The sequence below is a fragment of the Sordaria macrospora genome, chromosome 1 (assembly GCF_033870435.1).
Source record: "Sordaria macrospora chromosome 1, complete sequence".
Taxonomy (NCBI): Eukaryota; Fungi; Ascomycota; class Sordariomycetes; order Sordariales; family Sordariaceae; genus Sordaria; species Sordaria macrospora.
In genome coordinates, this window is record NC_089371.1 from 2209135 (window position 1) to 2230767 (window position 21633).

Sequence of the window (21633 nt, forward strand, 5' to 3'; positions counted from 1 at the left end):
TTGAAAGAAGAACCCGCTGACATTCAGGAACCCGATCACCGAAATACCGAGACGTCAAAGGCAGAGCTCGTGTTGAACGCGTAAGCTAAGGCGTTGTTGTCAAAAGGAGAGTTCACAGGCTGTTGCCCGCAGGAATATCCGGTTAACGTGAATCATGGGAAATGCTACAAATCCGATGGTGGTAGCCCGTTCCGCCACACCAAATGGGATCACCATACCCGACTAGCAATATACAATGCCCAACAGCTTGGTATAGGGCGCACAGTAGATGATACAGCGTAAATACCACCGAAGACATGGCTCTTCGCCCTGTATAAACATCAAACATCAACACAACTTTGGAAATTCGAAACGATAAGAAAGAGCTATTGCTCACAAATCGGGGTCGTCGCATTTCAAAGAAAGTGTCCAGTGGTTGTAACACCACCATCTTGCTCTGGAAGAATGGAACACAATCAATCTTCCCGCTTTTCCCACCCCTCCCTGCTCCCAACCATGCTGATCGCTGCAAGTCTCGTACGACAGGCTGTGGAAACCACCACCACCACTTCCGGTTTGTGACAAGCTTGCAGAAAGAAAGAAGCCGCAGCAGCAGTCCTAAATCGAACAGAAGTGAGGCCTATTTCTAGGTAAGGACTCAATGTGGCGTCAAAGTTGCTCACCCTCTGTGGCCTTTTCCCTATCAATCGCGTCGTACAAGACCATCTGTCGTCTGCATGGAATATATGCTGTGTAATGCCGATGATCAACCGCTTCTATGATGAGTATACTTGAAACCATGTCAACGGTACCCGGCTCCCAGCAAGATCCCGAAACGGATGAAAGAGAACAACCAGAAGAATCAGACCCGGGTGTTCGGCAACCTAGGCGCCTACTCACGGGTTGGGACCACGAGGGAAGAAAGGAAAGCTGCTGATGTTATCCCGTGGTCCTTGTCTCGCACCCGACCCTCATTTTTAAGAGGTAGCCGCCGTGAACGAGCTCGCCTCGTGAAGGTTGTGTTCGAGAGTTCAACCACTCAGTGTCCATAATCCATACAGTGTCTTGATTGTTCTGATGCTGTGGTCCACAGCGGCAGCATCCGCTGGGTAGCGACTATTCGAGTTGATATCTGCTTGTGACGGACGATATCGTGGTGTGGCTTTCCTGTCACCGGAGCATGATTAGCAGTGAGTTTATCACGTTTCGAGGTGTTCAATCCCCGGACACGATGTTGCTTCTCGAGGATAGGTATTCCCCTTCCGCCCATGCCGAAGAAGTTGAGGGTGCATGGTGAACTGAGGAGTCGTCGTCGTCGTGATACTTGCCATGCCCTACAGCGTAGCGTTTGCTGTTCTCTATAGGTTAGCTCCAACCCCAGTGTCCCCAGGTTTCCAACCCGCCAAGCTCCATAGCCAACATGAACCAGCGAATCGCCTCACTGGGATGGGAGACCGTCAGGCGTCCATGGTTTTCCAAGGACACAACCCCTAAACTTGTTGGTGCCCTGCCCCGGTCCCTGGTTTGTTCCGCACGTGTGGTGTGTTGCTCCCCTCCCCGGATGGGATGGCGAAACGGCCGGCGGGAGTTGGGTGCCGATCATCCGCTGATCCTTCTCTTTTCTTTCTGTTCCCGGTTGGCATTCGGGGCGTTAGACCGTGCCGAATGTGCTTGCGCGCGTGTGCCGTGATTGCTTTGTTCAGAAAAGTGTGCCAACCACCACCGTGTTGGGGAAAAAAGAGAGCGAAACCTCCTGGGATAAAGGGCGTCTAGTATCTTCAAGGAAGGAGATTGGAGGTGTCTGGCTGCGGAAAAAGAAAAAAAATTGGGGAGTCGGGGGCTCAGTGCTCAAGTCCTCGTCGATCTTTTCTCGGTAGCGCGTATCTCGCATCTGAGATAACCGTGAGACCGCTAATCTCAAACTTCGTTGAACTGCTCCCACTGAAAGGGAACTCATCGTTGGATTTCCACGCTATTTCCGTGGGCCAGGACAATCGTAAGCAACACACAAGATGAGCCACTCGTGCCGGGATTGAACCTTATTTAATAAGGAAGTTTAGAAAACCTAACTTGAAGGCTTCAATCGTTGAAGATTGGTGGCCCAGGATTTCTTATGCACCTCTGCCGGTATTAAACTTGCTAGCTTGGTACAGCCAAGGCGCTAGTGGTGCTACAGAAAACCAGTGTTTTAATATAATGTAAATAACTATTTATTGTAAAAATAATTAAAAATTAATAAAATCATCATTTTCTTTAATTACTTCCTTATTTTTTCTGGCGTTGAATGAGCTAGTCAAAGAAGGAACTCTTCCAAAATTATATCTTAAGCAAATTAAATAACCTTTTTCAGCTTTTTAAGTGTTAGAGATTGAATATCATAATTGATTTTAATGAATAATTTCATCCACAGCCAAACGTTCTTGATGAGCGCTAAATTAGGAGAGTAGGCAAGGAATCTCTTCTTACTTAAAAGGTTGATATCTATTTCTTTAATTGCTTTTTTGATGATTTTAGCACCATAAGAAGAAATATTATTTTATTAAAAAATGAGATCTTAATATTCCCGAAAGAAAGCGGTAATTATTAAAAAGATGAAAAAAAACATACTTATGTATAACAAATAGCAGTCTGATCTGCTTAAGTGGGATAGCTAAAGCTAATAACAATTAGTGCTGTTTAGTAAAGCTAAAATGTTTACAACAAGTATGTTTGTAATACTGGTCTTGGTGATAATGATCTATTGACTACTGTCAAACTGTAAGAGTTCTACGAGGTATACACGTAGGCAAGCCTTAGTAAAAGTGATAATATTTGACAAAGAGGAAAAGAGAAGTCTGTACTAGTATGGCATAGAGCTTACAGCTAAATACACAAGAGAGGTACGGATATCGAAGGTGCTAAAAACGTTAAAGTCAGAAATGTAGTTCGTGCAGCGTACCCCAGGAGTATACTCAACCGGAGGGCAGGCCTGGCTTGTATAGAGTTCAAGCCAGGCAGACACTCCTGGGCGTCAGCCCTATGATATAAACTATCTGACAATCTAAGTTCTCTAATCGTCTCTTTATACCTCTTCGCTCTTTGCAAGATATCTGTCTGCAGCTGCTCTACTGAGCCCCGTAGTTCTATCTACTGGATGTTGTATGTCCGCTCACTGGCAATATCCTGCTTACCGTGAGCGCTGCCCTTCAGTGAGCACTCTGCATGCGCTTTCTAGTTCAATCTTTGTCTTAGGTTATATGGTCTTAATCATGAGCGGGGCTGCCACATCCCAACAGCCTGGTTAATCCGTGTACTTGCTTAAGTTCGTAACATTATGCGCTGTAATTCTCCCGAACTCATTTTCCCAAATAAAATAGAGTTATTTTCTTCCTCCAGCAAAAGATCCTCAAAGCATTTATCTATAGGGCTTTCTCTTAATTAAAGCAAAGTCTTTTAAATCATCCTCCGGCCTTAAGAAAACTGTGATGGCTGACACTATCTTAGCTGTCATATGCCTGCTATCAAGATTCCCATTCACATAGATGCTGTTTAATTGGGTCATACTATTCACGAGTTTAACTGTCACTGGTTGTTGCCTGTAGTCTAAGTATAAAGCTCAGCTCTGGCACTGAACCTTCCTTTTTAGAATTTCTTCTCTCTTCAGCCTCTTATTCTTAGTCTAAGTTAATCAAATTGTACATAACGTGCCCTCTGGTTATGCTATGAACTTCAGAGAACACATAGGCTAACTAGAGCGCTAGTAGCACAACTAATCTAGAAGAGCTAGACTGTCACACAGACATATGCTACACTCCTAGTGTCATACGAGAAAGACCTATATGTATGCAGATCGTTAAGTGCCTTAGAGCCTCAGGTGAGAAGAACCCGTACGTACTAGATACGTATTATTTCCTTTTAGTATAAGAAGATCTTAAAGCCCAGCCTTCTTATAGAAGTTTAGAGAATCAACAAGGCCTTCAAGACCAAAGTAGTTTATTAGCTGAATTGAACTACTGTTCTAAGCCCAGAACTCTACCTTTGTCACATAGACTGGGCAACCCCAAGGGCAAAAAGGCTCACGAGGCAGAGAAGGGAACCAGGCTCACGAAGTGAGTTAGGCTTAATACTACGAGAGTGAGCCCGCAAACTCATCACTACACACTAAGAGTTCACAGTTCTGTAAATATCTGGAAACAGATATCTCGCAGAGGGCAAGGAGGTATATATGTATTACCTTATCATGCTAAACTATTTAAATAGCTTATCTAATAGGTAAGTGGTGCTGCTTTCTTTTTTAGTCTAAGAGAAACACTGTGTTGTTGAATATTAGATGAAAACCCTCAGTTTCTCTATTTCCAACCGTAACCCTAAATCTGAACTTTCATCACGTCTCACTATGGGAAGTCAGGAGGCTGTGGTTGCTTTGATATTTGTCGTCCGTTCTTATCATTATCTTTTTTTTTTCCGTCCTAGTAAACTTCGTTACTTCTGATTGACTGGTATATTGAGACCCCGCCCCTCCCCCTCCCTCTCCCCTATCCCCTCCCCATCTTACGCTTCGGTTGCCTCAAGTATACGCTGGGTGATTCTTCTTTTATTCTATCTTTAAGGTTTAGGGGTGAAGGAGGAGGATCTTACTCGTGGTACTGTATTTCTCTGCTAATTGGCTGGTCAGCTGCCTGAAAGGCGTTGTGAAGCTGGGATTTTTAGTAAGAGAGATAGTGATTGGTTAATTGGATTTATTAAGGTTCCAATTATGATAGGCTAGAGTGCATATGCTTAGACAGCCAAATCTACAAAAGATAGGACAATGTTCTGCTTATAAGGCAGAACTTGAAATGCACACTATATAGCTAATGCCAACCTGTGACACTAATTTTGAGAATTCTTATTGGTTAGCTTAGTAATACCACGACTAATATTATTAAGCCCAAGAAAGAGATTTTTTACACGTGCCTAGTTACGTGTACCTATAGGTAAGCTAAAGACTAGAGTAAGTCTGACATCATCTTTAACATCTCTTATGACTAGAAAGGCAGGAGAGATTCCATCCGATTTTAAAACCCGAATGAAAGTGAGAGGAGCAAGATTTAAACTCACGACCTTTCAGGTAACACCGAAGATAAGCCAAGCTTAGTTTGAATATTTGAATTTAATTTCATTGATTTTGTGATGATTAAGGAGAACCCTTTTTAAAAGTAAAAAGAAAAATTCAAAAGGTCAATGATAGCTAAACTTCAAAATATTATACAATAATGAAAGTAATAATCCGGATAAAAAAATGCTTAAGTATTAATAAATACCTAGAAGTTCTACTTTTATTTAGGATGTATTTTGCTACAGAAACTACTAGGAAAGGTACATCGAGGTACATCAGCTTCCCCGTTGCTACCTTATAAATAAGGCTTTGCCATCCCCAGAAAGATCTTTAATTTACCACGCTAACAAGATAAATGCCGGCAGAGGTGTAAACCTGGAAACTGCCGTGTAAGTGGTGCCAGAACCATTGAACCCCGCCGTGCTCGCTATAGAACGATCGCGTGGAGAAAGCTTCTGTTTACCGCTGCCCATGTTGACTTTGAGAGGGCGGTTGTGTGGATCAATACATGGGAGCTAAATATCCGATATCTTTCTGAACGAATGGTCCCCGCGAAGATATTTCGACGTGTTTTGTCTCCCTTGCCGGTTGTTTGTTTAGGTTTCTGTTTAGGAACTTGTTCTCTTCCCTTGACCGCTGCAGGGTCGCTCCTGACCTTGACCCTAGTGGTCCCTGACCCTGAAGCCCTTGCTCGTGGCGCCATCGGGCAGCATTCCCGAATGCTTTCAGGGAGCGGGGGAGCGTGTTAAGTAGCCAATATGTTTGGCAGCATGACGTCATTACATGACTCTGCTGAGGATACCGCAAATTTGAATGTGTGCTCTTTTTCATGCCTTAAAAACTCTGCAACCTAACCGTACGATTATGACTTCTGCTCACGAGGAGATCTGCATTGTACGTGAGTGATCCATAAGGACGGGTCTGCTTTGAGACGAACCTCTGGATGGATGGGGCAGAGCGGCAGGTTGTTGAGCCTCTCGGTGGGGCAAGCATGTGTAGGAACTGACTCCTGTTGAAGCTGATTTATATTGCGACTTGTAGAACGATCACTACGGCACACTCCCGAAGTGATTCAAGGAATGAGGGATGATAAGGAGGAATTTATTACTGAGAGCCGAAGAAACTGCCCAATTCACCAAACCAGAACCCTCCCTATATTAAGATCCCGTACACAAACCCTAAACGCCATGTACCTTGTCCCCCGGGTATCAATCTATTAATGTATCCTTTGACCAATCGGTAATGCCAACCTCGAGTCCTGTCGAGCTGTGCTTCACGACATCTAGATCCCTCTAGACGATGGCGCGAGAAGTAAACTGGCTTCTGGTATGGCGATGCTTGAACCAGTAGGCCAACGCAGAAACAGCGATGACGAGCCAGAGAAGCATGTTGACAAGGTCCACCCAGACGGCGTGCTTCATCCGACGGATATCGTTGTTACCCTCGGGGTGCTCGTGGATGTACATCTTTGGAATATCAGTTAGTCTTTTGGTCAACGTTTGGTATGGGAGATATTGGAGAAGGAACGTACGTTTGCAAAAACGCCAAAGACGGCGGTCCAGAGGATGAAGAGCACAAAGTCCCACACCCACTTGAAGGCGAACCGGAGGATGAACGGGATGCAGAAGAGGATAGAGCTCAAAGCTGACAGGCCGCCAACAACGACCGCGAATACCTGTACGTCTACTGTTAGCATGAAAGTCGATTTTGTTGGGAGAACATGAAAGTGTGACATACCCATTTCGAATCTGCGTACTTGTCGGCCTTCCTTGCGCGGTCCAGCTCGACACCATAGAGACCACAAACAGTCACAGCAAAGACAAAGGCTAAGAAGTGCAGTGTCGAGAAATAGAGGTAGCTTTTGCTCGAAGTTAGACCGGCTCCGAACGCCATTTTGGTGGTGGTTTTAGTGAAATGATGTTGCTAGTCTTGGCAAGTGGGCTTTGTTATCTTGTTCGTCGTTGAGAAGTGGAAGAGAGTTGCTGTTTCCACGCGAAACTTGCAAAGTGATCGTACAAGTTTATGTAGGTTCGAAATCTTGAGGTGATATGTTGTCTGACACAATCGAGCAGCGCGCAGTGCAAGTGATGCAAGAATTTGGTCGTCGAAGCAGCCGTGTGCAGATGCAAGTCCGTGAGCCGGTGGTGGGTTGGTGATCGCCAACTTTTTGTGGTTGTTGGTGCGAGTTAAGAAAGGATAGATGCTCGCTTTGCGGACGCAATCGTAGTTTAATATGGAATCAAATTAACTGCGCACAATAAGGTCGAGATATGATGCTGTTGGGTATAAAACATGCAAGAGCACTGTGATGTGGTGGTGCGGAAAGGGCTTTTGTCATTCTTTTTTCTTTCATTATCAGCAATGACGTAGGGGGCTATTACCTTACCGGCTTTTACTGGGTTTTGATACCGTGGCAGGCACTGTCCTGCGCATCGCAAAGTGCATCTGGACTTTGCCTTCCGTTATTGACACAGCGCGAAGTGCCCGCCAAAATTCGCCTGGAATGCAGGCGTTCTCACCTTCTGGGACATGATGTTTCCGTGTTTTTTTGGCAAGTGTGACGGACTCACCCGGATGGTCGACACAGGAGCCCGAATGGAAGGATCGAGGGCCAGCATGCACAACGTGATTTGGAGAATTTAGGCATTGGCCTGCGAGATTCTCATGTCTTTTCAGTCGCATTTGGTTTTTCCCCATGCATCTTCTACGCAATCACCCAATATCTCATCATCTCCCAATCCTATCTGAAGTTTGACGTTTCAGATGACTGTTGCTCCTGGGTTGGGGTTGGCCACGGCCATCTAACCTTATTCCAACTGCAAGCCATCCCCCTTGTTTTTTTCGGACTCCACCAAACAGTATAACCATCGTAGACAAGATCATCATGGACGATCGCGGCTGTCTAAACTGCGTGCTGGCTATTACTGGTACTTCACGTTCAGGTGCCAACGCTCGCATGTCTCGCTAGGTATCGACTTCGGGGCTCAGCGTTCTGCCTCGAGACGCTGCAATTCCCTTTTGGCGATAGCAACAACCTGAGCTGTTTACACTTTCGAACCAACGTGCTGACAACCGGCCATTCTGCCACGGGGGTCTCGGCTCGACGAGTACAATTCGCATGCTCGATCATAATGACCGCTATCTTCCTCATGTGAAATGCACATGAGGCTTGATCAGGAACTCGGTCAGGCTTCCTTTGGCAGTACGAACAGCATGATCGGGATGTTGCTGTGTTTGGCAGACAAACTGCGGCATTGAGCAAAAACCCGCGGGAGTAATTGACTGCATCCGAATATGCAGTTGCAAACCCTCAAAGGCCATCTATGGTCTATGGCGGGGTGAGGCTCTGCGGGCTACCAGAATGACGGCTTCTTGTGACTGACGACCTGACGTCTTGTATAAATGGTAATCACCCCGCTCGAAATGTTCGACTTGACTTGCGGGATAGGCCCAGCTGTCAGTTTTCACTGACAGAACCTTACATCCTTCCGTAGAAATAGTGTCGACGATATCGACGATGATGACGTCGAAGGATATTTGAGACGTAGAACTGGATAAAAAATGGGACAGGGTCATGGGAGTCAATGGAGAACTTATAGGTAAGTTTTGTTCTCCTTCAGAGGTTGCGTTGCTGTTCTGACCAGATTATAGATCGAATGCCATGGCACGTACTGTCGAACATGAGCATACGCCGTTAAACCTTCAATGACTGTTACGGACTTTTTTTCATGGACAGCTTATGCTATCCGATTCGACAAACAAGCGCCTGTCGATACACATGCACCTAGAATGCAATAGGAATTGATTCACCAACAACACCATTTACAATGTGATTAAACTTGGTCTGAAGATAAGTAATAGTTCAACACGATTCCCACCGCAATAATAGGAGTCGTTCATCCGAGCAGTTACCTACACTCTGGCTTGATTGGCCCACATTGGTATGGTAATGGACAAAAAGGCCTATCATTAGGTCAATCCACGGCACCCTGCTTCAATATCTGACCACAAAACTAAGTTTACAAGTCATAAGATTTGAGCAAGTCGTCTCCCAACAAAAATGGTAGGTCTCCCAGAATAAGGCAAGTTTGCTTCTTTTGTGTTCATTGCTTGGTGCGCTTTTGCTTAAGAACAGCCTTCACTGACTGCATCTCATTGGACAGGCTTTTTCCATGGAATTACAAACTCGGTCAGACTTGTCACAGAACGCTTCAGTCTAAGCGCAAACCGGCTTCAATCTAAAGAGCTCGATACCCGCGGTTTAACCATGGATCATGAGCGATGGCCAAAAGTATGGTACGGAGAACGTGGCTTAGTGTTTTGTTTTCCTAAGGGCGAGCGACCATCATTAGCCTCCGCCATGGCCTCACAACGACTGGGTGATCGAAGCGAGGGATAATTTCCAATGCGTCACTCACCTTCAGAAACCGTCTGATTAATCTTATTATGCTCATGGAAATTATGTACTTGTTCTATAATCGGTCGGTGAAGAGAGGCTGCGTAAGTCTTGATACCTCCGTCGACGAATAGCTCTGCAATCTCTGCTAACACAAATTTCATTTACAGTGGAAAACTGACCTCACCGAGAAGATTGACCCGCCTGCAGAGCACAAGACATGGAATATTATTGCTTCTTTGATGGCTTGTGTCCAGCAGTACGCCTACATCACAACTCCACTTGAACTAGGGTTCTCCAGGCGCCAATCCGGTAACTCAAACAGAATTTTATGAAGCATCAGGCATTCTCGTGGCCATACTCGCCGCCGAAAACATGACAATGAGGAGGACAAGAGGGAGCCTGGAGTCCCGCGGGCAATGCCGCCTTTGGATAGGCTTTTCGGAAGGAAAAGAGGTGACGGTGAGAGCCATGACCTCGAGATATAAGAAAGATCTCTGTCTCAATGGGTTCAAAGATCAGAGTCTCTCGTCTCCATCTAGTCACACGCCCAAGATACACTCGTCTGCTCTCCATAGAATCACCGTCAGTCGTCATATCAAGAATCATCCCGCGTCTTCAAGATGCCTCCTTCCACCTACAACTGCAGCTCTTCCAACAAGGTCCGCCACCATCTCCACAACAAGGAACTGGGTCAGTGCTGACATTTCATAGGGAGGATCCTCTTTTTCGACCTTGAAGCAATGGATCTGCTGCCAATGTAAATTCAACAACTCGGAATGGGTCACCAAGTGCGTTGGAGACAATGGTCTATGTGGACATGTTCGGTGCGGGAACGGATGCACCGGGGAGTCGCATCCTGTCCGCGATGTGTCAGTACCCTCGTACTCGTCGTATTCGATGAGTCGTTAGAAGTCCACGGCCGGGAAATCATCAAACGTACCGGCCTATACCAACTCACCGGCGGGCCCCATACGAACGACCAAGAGCAAGAACCACCTTCCGCGGCGCTTTCGGCTTTTTGTCTCCATCGCCAACTCTAACACCGCACCATCTTCCTGGAGCTCGACCGGTCATTTTTCACGCATCTAAAAAGTCATGGAGATTTCCTATCTCTAGATCCCGTTCTCGACTCACGTCAACCATCCATATCACGGCACGCAAGTTCAAGTTTGGAGTTTTGGTGTTCTGCCAAGGAGAATAGCAAGCAGTTAAGCTAGGAATCAATAAAATAGAGTTCTTTTTGGTGGCTTTCTATTTCTGTCCGCGCCTGTGTTCCTCATCTTCTGGCGCACTTGATTATGCTTTTTTTGGAGTTAGGACGGTTATCTTGGTTGGCGGTCGAAAACTGGCATTCTCTGACCTTTCTCCTTTCACTTCCATCATTTTGGGTAACTTGCCTGCGTTCTCTGCGCTGAAATTTGCTCATCCAAATTCTTCCGTTCTCGCCTTGTAGCTTAGTACCTACTGACTTTTCGTGTCGCTCTTTCTCGCATTTGTGCGCCGTCTTTCATACGCTCTCTCTGTTCGGTTTAGCTAAAACTTGCATTTGAGATTTGATCAGGCAGTCTCATTCCCGCTGTTCTTACCGGTTTCAAGAATTGTGCGACCGACTCCCAAGTGGAAAGGGCGGTCTCTGAACTTACAGGAGTCTCTCGGGAAGGCGCGAGCTAGAAACTCTCTGCCAGACACTCCAAGTTCATCTCCCCAATTCCCAGACATCCCAACTGATGGTTCCAGTCCAGATCACCAGCTACAGAGCAGTTCAAACATAAACGATTTTTTCACTAAGGGACAGACCAGCAAGATTCGACATACCTCGTTGATGTTGGCAAGCCACAATTGGGCGTCTGCGGCCATCAGCACGCAAGCCTACCACACCAAACCCCGCGGAGGCTGAAGCTATTGAGCGCCACCAACTTGATCGGCCAAGATCCATGGGCGATCCAACACACGCTGATATTGAAGCAGGAAGACCTAAGAGCCACGCTTATCCTACTCACCATGACCTGATAAATGCCTAGAAAAAAGAGTCTCAAACAAAGAGCCATCAAAGCAGGAGGCCTGGTCCAAGGCGGTCGAGAAGCTAGCACTCATTATAAACACTGACCAGCCACCTTCCTATCCCTGGACAACATATTTAGCCCAACATGGCCTCTACATCATAACAGACTTGATTCTCAAAGGCTCACTGTTAGGCACATCGGCAGGATTTGCTCAGGCTCAAAACAAGAGGTGACAACTCCTCAGGAAGAGCTCTCAATGGCTATGCACAACCCAGGTGACAAACATTTTCCGGTGAAGGAAAAGAAGGCAATCACGCTTTCCTACCACCCATTGGCTAAACATCTTGAGGTGAGCTCAAGGCATGTCTCTGGGCTCAACTCAACGGGCTGATCCATAGGATATTTGGAACAAAGGACCGGGGTCGGACGGGATTTTGGATCAGAGCCTCAAAAGTGAGTCTGCCGGACGCCATTCCTTCAGCATGACACAACGACTGGAACAATCTACCAGGCACTCAACCGCACAACAGTTCTCGGAAGGGCATCGGAGCGGCCTGGGACCAGTGTATGATATCATTGCTACCAAAGCCCCCAAGGTCCCCAAGGCAAATACATCACACCCCCTGTTTCCACCGATTTTGGATTGGGTTGTGACACTCAGGATCAGAGAAGTGGATGAAGCTCCAACCGTTGTGTTACCCGAAGACAAAAGGGTCGGAAGTTTTAGGGTAAAGACGGAGCGACAGGCTGACAACATCAAAGATGCCCAGTATTCATGCATAATGCGTTTTGTGCTCTAAGTAGTTCATGGTTAACTTGATATAGGAACCAGAGATCGAGATGAACAGGCAAGAAAAGAAACGAAGAAAGAAGGAAGGAACACGAGGGCTAGTAGTACCCGCCAAGACTTTTGAGCCTCAAGGTCGAGGCGGCGCAGCGTGACAAAGCAAACTATAGGCCAATTGGTTGAGAGGTCTGCTAACGAATACCTGGGGCCTGTTTCAGAGCATGTTTCTGGCAATCGAAACCACAAACAACAGAAACCGGGGTATAGTCCGTGAACCAATTCCCATCTTCACCACCAAAATGACAGACCAAGGAGCTATCATGGCGAGCAATTGACGATGTTAATTTGCACATGACCTCTCACCGCTATTCTGCTTAATAATGGAAACGGAACAGGAACCCGGCAAGGCTTCCAATAGCCATGACCTGCACGATCAAAGTGACGAACTCGAAAGGTGACGGTTGGGTGTCTCAGATATTAGCACTATCTGCTCAACCATCAAAATACTAATAAATCTGGCAGTGCGCCGGTCAACACCATCACTGAAAGTGCAGCTTGGTAGGGTTGTGATCGTGTGGGTTTTGGTGGAGCTGTCAAGCTGGAGCAGCGGCTGGCAATCCCGATCTCAGCGGCCTGTGAAGGGCATGGTAAGTGAGGCGCAGATTCATTCATTCGACTTTGTGCGACCATAACCGCTAAACAATCCTCATACTGACTGTTAGGATCGAGATCTCATCTCTAACGGGTACCGCAATTTAGTTCCAGGGGGCTGAAACTAAGGCTTTTTTTGAATCGCGAATATTGTAGAGGAGCATTCTACCGGCTCTAGCTTCAAAGTCTTGGCACTCAGAAGAGGATCTGTAGCACTCAACACCCCCTGACCCCTCACCCGTCCTACACAACAACCGACAACACACACTCAATCACTCTTACATCCACTCAGACGCCATAGATCCCAACTTCTCAAGTCGTACACAACACAAGGCTACAGCTCCCAGCTCCGACCCCCACCCCCAGTTACTACTACCTCATCCCAGCCGACAAAATGAGTGTCCAACCCCCTATCCCCGCCGCCGGCTCCGGCTCCGGCTCCGGCTCCGGCGCCCCCCACCCAAGCCAGCTCCCCGGCCCGACCCCGTCTTCCTCTGTCGGCAGCCTCATCCTCCCCTCGCCACCCTTCATCTCCGCCCCGGGGCTCGCCAATCTCCGCGACGTCGGCGGCTACGAGATTCCGTCTTCTTCTTCCTCTTCTTCCGGCAACAAGAAGAAAAAGATGGTCCGTAAGGGCGTGGTCTTCCGGTCCGCGGACACAACCAAGCTCACAGACGAGGGCGTAGCCGTGATGCAAACGCTGGGCATTGCGCACGTGTACGACTTCCGGTCCCGGCTGGAGTTTGGCCAAGAAGATAAGCCCGGGACGGAGCCGAGGGAGTGGGAGGGCGCGCGGAGGCACTGGACGCCCGTGTTTGCGAATGTGGATTTATCGCCGGAGGCGCAGGCGGTTAAGATGAGGAGGTTTAGGGATTATACTAATGGGCCGGAGGTGAGTTTTTTCGGGGTTTTCTTTTTTTTTTTTTTTTTTTTTTAAATCTTCCATTGTGTATTTCTTTTTTGCGTCTCCTTGAGGGTCCGGGGAAAAGTGATGGTAGCCGGTACCTACCCTCCTCCCGCCTTGCGTTACCGCTCCTACTCAGACGACGGAAGTTGTCCGGGTCACTGGAGCTTGCTTGCCTTACACCGTGAAACAGCTTTTGTGAGGCTGGATGGAGGCTGCAAGTAATACCCAGAAGGGGCAGAACGGGGGAAGAGGTTGCGAACACACAAGGAAAAGGGCACTGAGAAGTGGCAGATGATGTGTGGCACAACGTTGTTGTCATGAGGCCATAACGAAAGCTTTGATGAAGCATGTCGGTAGGACGGATGGTTGGTTGTCGATGTGTTGGCGTTTTGTGGCTTAAGGCGTCTCATCCCCTCTCACCTGACCGTCCCGTCCTTCCTTCCATTTTGACCTGCATCAATATGTCACTTTTGCATGTTCAACTGTGTCTGTCTGCAAAGGTTACGTATTCCATGCAACAGCAAGCAAGACACAATGTGCGACTTTGTTTTGAGAACCTTGATGGACAGCATACCTTAGCATGTATTATCCGACGATGCTTCAGTTTTTTCCTTTGTAACTTACCCGGGTGACCACTTGGTTTTACACACAATCGCCTTACGAGGCTGGAACAGAACCCAAAAGCTTTTTTTTTTTTTGTTTTGCTTTCTTTTTGTCTTTTCTCCTTTTTCCATATTATTAGACTCTTGTTTTTTTTTTTTTTTTTTTTTTTTTTTTTTTTTTTTTTTTTTTTTTTTTTTCTTCCCTTCTTTTCCCTTCGCTCTTTCCCTCTTTCCCCCATTCCTTCCTAAAACCACCACCTCCTCTGACTGACAACCGTCCATTACATTAACATTCAAACACAGGGTTTCGTCCGCGCCTACTCCACCATCCTCGCCGGCGCCGCCGACCCAACCAACGAATACGCCCCTTACCGAACCATTTTCAAGCAACTTGCCTCTTCCTCTTCCTCTTCTACATCCAAGCCAGCGCCTCTGCTTGTGCACTGCTCAGCCGGCAAAGACCGCACCGGCCTCTTCGTGGCCCTGCTCCTGGCCCTCCTCTGCCTTCCCCACGAGGTAATCGCCCACGAGTACTCCCTCACCGACTTAGGACTCGCCCACCGCAAGTCCGCCATCGTCGACCACGTGCTTGCCGACCCGGCCTTTGACGGGGACCGGGCAGCTGCCGAGCGCATGGTCTCTTCGAGAAAGGAATTCATGCTGGCTACGTTGCAGTACATTGATGCGGAGTATGGTGGTGCGGAGAAATATGTGATTGAGAAGCTGGGGGTTACGAAGGAGGAGGTGGAGAAGATTAGGGAGGTAATGGTTGTTGATGTGGAGGAGGGGGAACAGACGGTGGATTGGGAGGGGAATGCAGAGGCTGTTGAGAGGGTTTATCGGCATTGAAGGTGAGGGATGGGGCACATGGGGGTAATATATAAATCGAGGGCTGATCTGAGGGGGGTGTGTGACTAAAGGAGGCAGGGAAGGAGCAAGAAATGTGAAGGACGGATGGTTGGATAGGGGTGACCCGAGCCCGGGTGATCACAGGCATATATATACGTTCAATGGGCATGTCCAAAGCGAGCCACGTAGAAGATTTTCATAGACAACCTCCAATATCGTAGACTACTCATAATCAACAGCCATGATAAGCCCTCGTCCATTTGAAATAGCAAGGCCTCTAGACTGCGTTCACCTCAAGCCCATGACATCTCTCCATGACCAACGTGGTGTAAACTGGCCATGTTCCATAACGCCGTGAGGCATAACATCTTCCTTAGCCTTTTCCCGTTCCTTTCTTTTTCACTCTTTGCTTCCGCACGTATCCATAGCTTTTCCATAACCTGAAGTCCTCACGGTCTCGTGATACCGATCTTCTACATGCAAACCAATGCACAAACACTACACTTCAAAAAACTGATACAAAAACACAACAGCCTCCCTACCATATCTCGTGCTACGCCATTCCATGCCTTATGCTTTTATGCCTTACAGTCTGTTGCAAAGCCTGTATATGCTTTTCGGTCCCTAATGCTTGACGATATAACCTACCAATCATCAGTAAGTATACGAGGGTTAAAAGGGAGGGAGGGAAGACATACCTCCACAAATCAATATTCGAAACACTCCTTTTTGAGAATCCAGATCCTGCTCGTAAAGCTGCAGGAAATCAAGACAGTACCTCGATCCAGTGACTGGATTAAACCTCCGAGCTGTTACCTGAGTTCTCCTCCTCCGTCTTCTCATCAATCTTCTCTTCGCCATCCTGCACCGCGGCGTCTCCGTCAACAGCGTCGCCATTCTCATCGGGCTTGGCAATCGCAGGGGCATCAGCCATGGGTCCGCCAGCATGTCCGTCACGCTCCATCATGGCCGCCAGGCGGGCCGCTCTGCCCTCCTTCTTCCTCGGCACAGGAGCCCTACCGTTCTCCTGCACGTAGAACTGTCTGAGCAAGGTGACGGCCTCATCACGTCCCCAACCACCTTCGACCTCATAGCCTGGCTCCACATTACCACCATCGCCATGCAACTCAGGCTCGAAGAGGGATGTGGTATCCTGGCCAGGCTGCTCGCCCACAGTCTCGTTCTGCTTGGTCTCATCGTTCTCATCACCGGCAGCCTCGGGCTCCTGACCTTCAACTCCACCAGTGGCGATGTTCAGGGCGGAAACGGGGCGACGCTCCAAGGCAGGTCTCACGATGCTCTTGCCGTTCTGGGGCGCAGGCGACGGAGGGGCTGAAGCCATCGAGAAGGGAGAGTTCTTGTGAATGCGGAAAACACCACCGGTTCCACCAAACTTGTCGTTGACAGCACCAAAGTAGACCTTCTTGATGCGGAGCTGGCGAAGAAGCGAGGCGCACATGACGCAAGGCTCGACGGTAACGTAAAGGGTGCATTCAGAAACAACGGATCGGTCGACACGGGGAGCGGGATGGAGCTTCTGACCGTAGGGGAAGAGGTGGCCGTCACGGGGGTCGACGTCGCCCCAAAAACTAGGCTCATCGTGGTTGCACTGGTGTTGCGCGTTCTTAGGCTCAAGATCAGCGTCGCCGGAATAGGACAGCAGGGCGCAAATGGCCATGAGTTCGGCATGTCGAGTGCCGTTGCGGCTGACGTTGGTTGCGTTCATGCCCCTGGCGATGACTCGGTCCTTGTAAACAAGAACACAACCGACGGGCGTCTCGTTGGTCTTGAGGGCGAGTCGGGCCTACAATCGCAATCCATTAGCAACCGATACACATACAAACGCGAGGGTTGTCAAGCAGCATGGTAACATACCATATCCAAAGCCTCCCTCATGAACCCAGCGTGCATAGCCCTTTCCGCAGCCTCCTCAGGCGTCTCAAGATCATCTTCGAGTTGGGTTGCGCTATCAGTGAAGCCCTCCTTCAGCTGACTAGTCTGCGAGAGCTCATGGTTGATAGGAACAGCGGGGGAGCGGACGACCGGGGCCCTGGGAAGCGAGTCGACGATATTCCAACCGACACTGGTGCTAGGGCCGTGGCCATGAAGCACGTTGGCCCTGAGAAGTTGGCGAGGTTCCGCATCATTGGCACCGTCAGCGGCCACGGCAGGCGTAGTATTATTATCATGGGGAATCTCCAATGGTTGCAGAGTGACCCGATTACTGGAATCAGCGGTACCGGTTGCGGCGACAGCAGCGGCGTTAGTCGCAATGCTTAGACGGTCCAAATCTCCGGAGAGGTTATTGTTGTCAGAATCGGCGGCGGGGGCGGCGACGGCAGAGCCGACCTTGACAGGGGTCGCATTCTCCTTGGCAGAGGCAACTAGGGGTAGGGCGGGAACGACGTTGGGAACGGGGATCTTCTTGAGCGGCTGCTGCTCTGGTGCCAGCGTGGCCGTGGCCGATGACGTGCGGACCATGTCGGGTTCCGTGTCGGGCAGCTTCGAGCTGTTTGCTTGGTCGGGCGTAAGCGACAAGAAGGAAGGTTGCGGAAGAGCGTTAGAATTGGCAATGAAGCCGTCTTCAGATTGATCCGTGGATTGCGATTGAGATGTAATTGCGGGAGTGGTGGTAGTGACAGAATTCTGAGATTGGACGTCAAGTTGATGTTGTTGAGGTGGTTGTTGTGCGGATTGGTCAAGTTCGGTAGACGGGTGTTGTTCTTGTTGCTCTTCGCCGGCGGCAGTTTGCTGAGGTGGGGGCCCCTCAAGCAGAGGGATGTTCAAGCTGCCTGAGAACAAACTGAAGGCCGGGCGGAGAGTATGGTCGAGGAGGAAAATGGTGAGAGTCTGGAAAAAAGCGGAAATGCGCTGGCCAGTGGCCGCGACCGCGTCCAGGAAAGTATATGCCATCCTGGAAGGTGGAAGCAGCAATCGCAAAACAACAACGGCTGCAGTCGCAATCGACCTTCTTTCTTTCCGTTTTATGCCTTGCAGTGAGACGGTTCCTGGAGCAAACCACTTCCCCGTTGACAGTGGCCTGACCAAAAATAACAAAGGCGCAAGCTGAGTTTTCCTTCCCAGCAGTTGTTCCTTCCACTTATTGGCACGCTCAGTCTCCTTCAGTCCTTCCTTCCTTCCTTTGCGTCTTTTCCCTAGGTCTCGCCTGCCGAGGGGTCCTTGCAAGTCCTTGAATTTTCTCTCTCGACGTGTTTTCCACCTAACGCTTTTGTTTCCTTCCTCCTTGTAATAACGATGTCGGTCGTTAAAGATAGATGGATCAGGGCAAACCTGTTGAGCACCAAGTGACGCCACGGATCTGGTGATACTTCGGTCCAAACTTGATGCGTAAAACAACAAAGTTTGCCTCAACAGCAGTAATGCTAGTGATACTGCTGCTTCCAGGTTTGCACAAATGACGGGCTGTCACCTTGCTCTGACGACTGCTTTTCCAAGAGCAAGAGGATGTTCTGTTGGAAATGCAGCAGCTACTTAGTCGGCACTGCTTCCCTCGGCCACGTGAGTGGGTGTGTTGGTAGGTAATGATGATGGTGCAGCGACTGCTGACTGGAAGGAGCGACCTGGTCGAACGAACGAACGGATGGACACCTTTTCGGCTTCTCGGGTAAGGAAACCCTTCTTCAAACTCTCCGATTCCCGTCGGTCAAACCCAATCTTCAATATTGCGGTTCCGGGCCCGGACTTCGTTACGCCGTATGGGTGTCTGTGTGATGCCAACGATGTTGGAACTTTGGACGACTGACTTTTTCCTTCCGTCCCGTCTTGGTGGAAGTAGTGTATGTCTGCCTGGTATGTATGTATGTATGTAAGCGGGCGAATTGCGGCCACCAACATAACAGAACGGCTCTGATCCGTCCAAATAAGTCGTGATGTGTCGTCGACAACACTCTGCAAGCCGTTTGGTGTTGTTAGTTCTGGTTTTTGCGCTCACTCATGCATAGCAAAAAAATGAGAGACAGAAATGACAAGGATTGGTGAGCGAGAAACTTTTCGAGTTTCAAGAAAAGGCCCACTTTGACCGGATGTATCTGATTCTGACCTCTTTTACTACATCTGCTTGCTCACTCTCGCACGATATAGGTAAAGAAGACCCTCTCCAATACTCACTGCAGGAACACGTCTCCGTATTTGCTTTGCAGAATGCAGGATGCACGGCGGGAAGGAAAATAGAAAACGAAAGCAATTTTTGCAAAAAAAAAAAAAAAGCGAACGAGATTGAACCAACCTTTACTGCAAAATTGGTAACTATCAAAGCCGCGCCTAAGTCAAAGGCGAGGTCGGTACTGATGTCGCGCTTATACGCCACAAAACGCCCAAAAAAAGATCGGGGGAGAGAGCCGCAATCAATGCTGCCAAATAAAGATGAGATATCCTCATTCGCAACGGAAAATGGTAAAGAACGTTTCGAAACCAGACAGGCAAGGTGGCCACGACGGGACCAACATCAAACTTGTGTTGCCCTTGTTCATGTTGTACCTTTGCATGTGCTGCAGACTTTTGTTGGGCTAGACCTTGAATGGAAGGATGAAGTGACTCCACTTTCCTTTGTCTGGTGTCGGGTTTGACGTTACGGGTATGCTTTAGTTTGCATAATTGCATGTCTGTGCGTTTACTTGGTGAGATTTGCAGGCGATTCCTTATCAGGTATCAGCGGCTACAGCCCAGTCAAAACCGACCACGGGCAACACCCCGCGCAACACTCTGTCCGAGTGCGTCAACATCCGCCGTCACAAATCTTCACATGAGAGCAAAGTTGACAAAAAGCAAATCTTCTAGAAAGAAGAACCAAAAAGAGAGGGAAATATGACAAAACAACAAAAAACATACAACACCTGGGATTCGCTGGTCGTCACCGACCCAATTACTAACTCTTCCCAGTCTAAACCCACTTTACCCAGCAACGCAACCTCAATCATCCCATACACCTAACCATGGACCATCCAAATCTTCGGAAGAGCGTCTCTTCCCCTCGCTCAAAGAGCTCATAGACGCCGGAGTTAGGCCCATCATCTACACTCCCGCCGCCCAGCGACTCTATTAGCAGTTCGACGGTGTCTTCCCTACCGCCATTTCCGTCATGAAGAATAAGAAGAGTGCACATGACGATCTGGAACCATTTTTCAATCCAGACATCGGCACGTGGCACGAGGTCGCGCAGCAGCCCCTCACTGAACCAAAGACCTCGTCTCTTGAGGTTTCAGTTTTTGACCTCAAGGCGAACAATGGGAGCGCGATTGGGCCGAGTGGCATGAGTACCACCATGTCGCAAGCTTCGAGTCGGTCGGTGCGGAGCACCTCGAGCATCATGGAGGTGATGGCCCTGCACCCATCCGCGGCCAACAAGAGCGGATCAAGTATGGAGATCTTGACGACGACGTCCGACGCAAGTGGGATGTGCAAAAGGAGGACGGCAGCTGGACGGAGGACTCGGGCGAGGAGATTCTCATCAAATGCTATGGAGAGGACAGACCGCTTCGGAACCAAGACCCGAGATTGGTGGTCACGGCTGGCAGTGGCCAAGGTTTCGTCACGGTGCGTGACTTTGTCAGCGGCAACTACCTTAGTGGATAATCGTGTCTCTTCCAACCAACTGTCGGCTTCGGCTTTGCTAACTGTGACCTCGGGCGGCAGTTGTTCATCCCTGGCTTATGGGCTTGCGCGATGATATTTTCAAAGCGAGGATTGTCTCACGTGAGAGGCCGTATTATGGTGGTCCGCCGGAGGAAGCCGTATGGATGGTTTGCTTGCGCGGCAGCTTGGTCAGCTTGCGTTACTCGCAGCCGCTCGAGATCGAGGAAAAGAGGGAGTGGGTTTGGGACCATACCCCGTTGGCGGCTCATCCTTCGCATCCCTCAGACTCGAAGATTCTGGAAAAGATACGTGTTCACAAGGTGGAGGAACGTAGATTGAGAAACGAGAGAATTTGATTCTTATTCTCCCCGCGGACGCCCCTATTAAATGCATCATAAATGTCACGGCACGTAGGTCTTGAGGGCAGTGCGCACGAATAACCTAACGAATGTAATAAATAATTAACTATGGAGAGTAAAAGAGAAGAGGAGGAAGTGCGAGTCTGGCTGGCACGACTAAACACAAGAATGAAATAGGAAGTGAGTCCGACAGGTAAATGCAACAAATGAGGCATGTAGGTAATGCAGCCAATCAGAAGGTATAACGCCAAGCCATGACAATAAATATAATTAATTGTAACATTTAAATTCAAATTTGTAAACTTTTGTCTTTATTTTTACATTTTATAATTATTGATTTTGTTATTTAATGCCTTTAATTTCCTTATCAATTAACATACTTATTTAATATTTGAATTATTTCAAATCTAGCGTGAATAGCCGCTTTT

At 48.4% G+C, this 21633-nt stretch overlaps 4 protein-coding genes across 4 annotated transcripts; 2 read left to right on the forward strand and 2 right to left on the reverse strand.

Annotated features, from left to right (window-relative positions):
• Positions 1–5861: 5861 nt before the first annotated feature.
• Positions 5862–7375, reverse strand: SMAC4_06825 (uncharacterized protein). The gene is made up of 3 exons (XM_003349001.2): positions 6794–7375; positions 6588–6731; positions 5862–6522 (listed from the first exon to the last, which is right to left on the reverse strand). Exons 1-3 carry the CDS (start codon positions 6947–6949, stop codon positions 6349–6351), a joined length of 474 nt encoding a protein of 157 aa, XP_003349049.1. The 5' UTR covers positions 6950–7375; the 3' UTR covers positions 5862–6348.
• Positions 7376–13290: 5915 nt separating this feature from the next.
• On the forward strand, positions 13291–15254 carry SMAC4_12923 (uncharacterized protein; the record flags this gene model as incomplete). Its single annotated transcript, XM_003349002.2, has 2 exons — positions 13291–13788; positions 14709–15254. The coding sequence occupies 2 exons, from the start codon at positions 13291–13293 to the stop codon at positions 15252–15254; spliced, it is 1044 nt and encodes a 347-aa protein (XP_003349050.2).
• A 622-nt stretch (positions 15255–15876) lies between these two features.
• On the reverse strand, positions 15877–19225 carry SMAC4_06827 (uncharacterized protein). Its single transcript, XM_003349003.2, has 2 exons — positions 17130–19225; positions 15877–17058 (listed from the first exon to the last, which is right to left on the reverse strand). Exons 1-2 carry the CDS (start codon positions 18165–18167, stop codon positions 16051–16053), a joined length of 2046 nt encoding a protein of 681 aa, XP_003349051.1. The 5' UTR covers positions 18168–19225; the 3' UTR covers positions 15877–16050.
• Positions 19226–20293: 1068 nt separating this feature from the next.
• Positions 20294–21210, forward strand: SMAC4_06828 (uncharacterized protein). Its single transcript, XM_024655331.2, has one exon. The coding sequence runs from the start codon at positions 20353–20355 to the stop codon at positions 20938–20940; it is 588 nt and encodes a 195-aa protein (XP_024511231.1). The 5' UTR covers positions 20294–20352; the 3' UTR covers positions 20941–21210.
• The last annotated feature ends 423 nt before the right edge of the window (positions 21211–21633 follow it).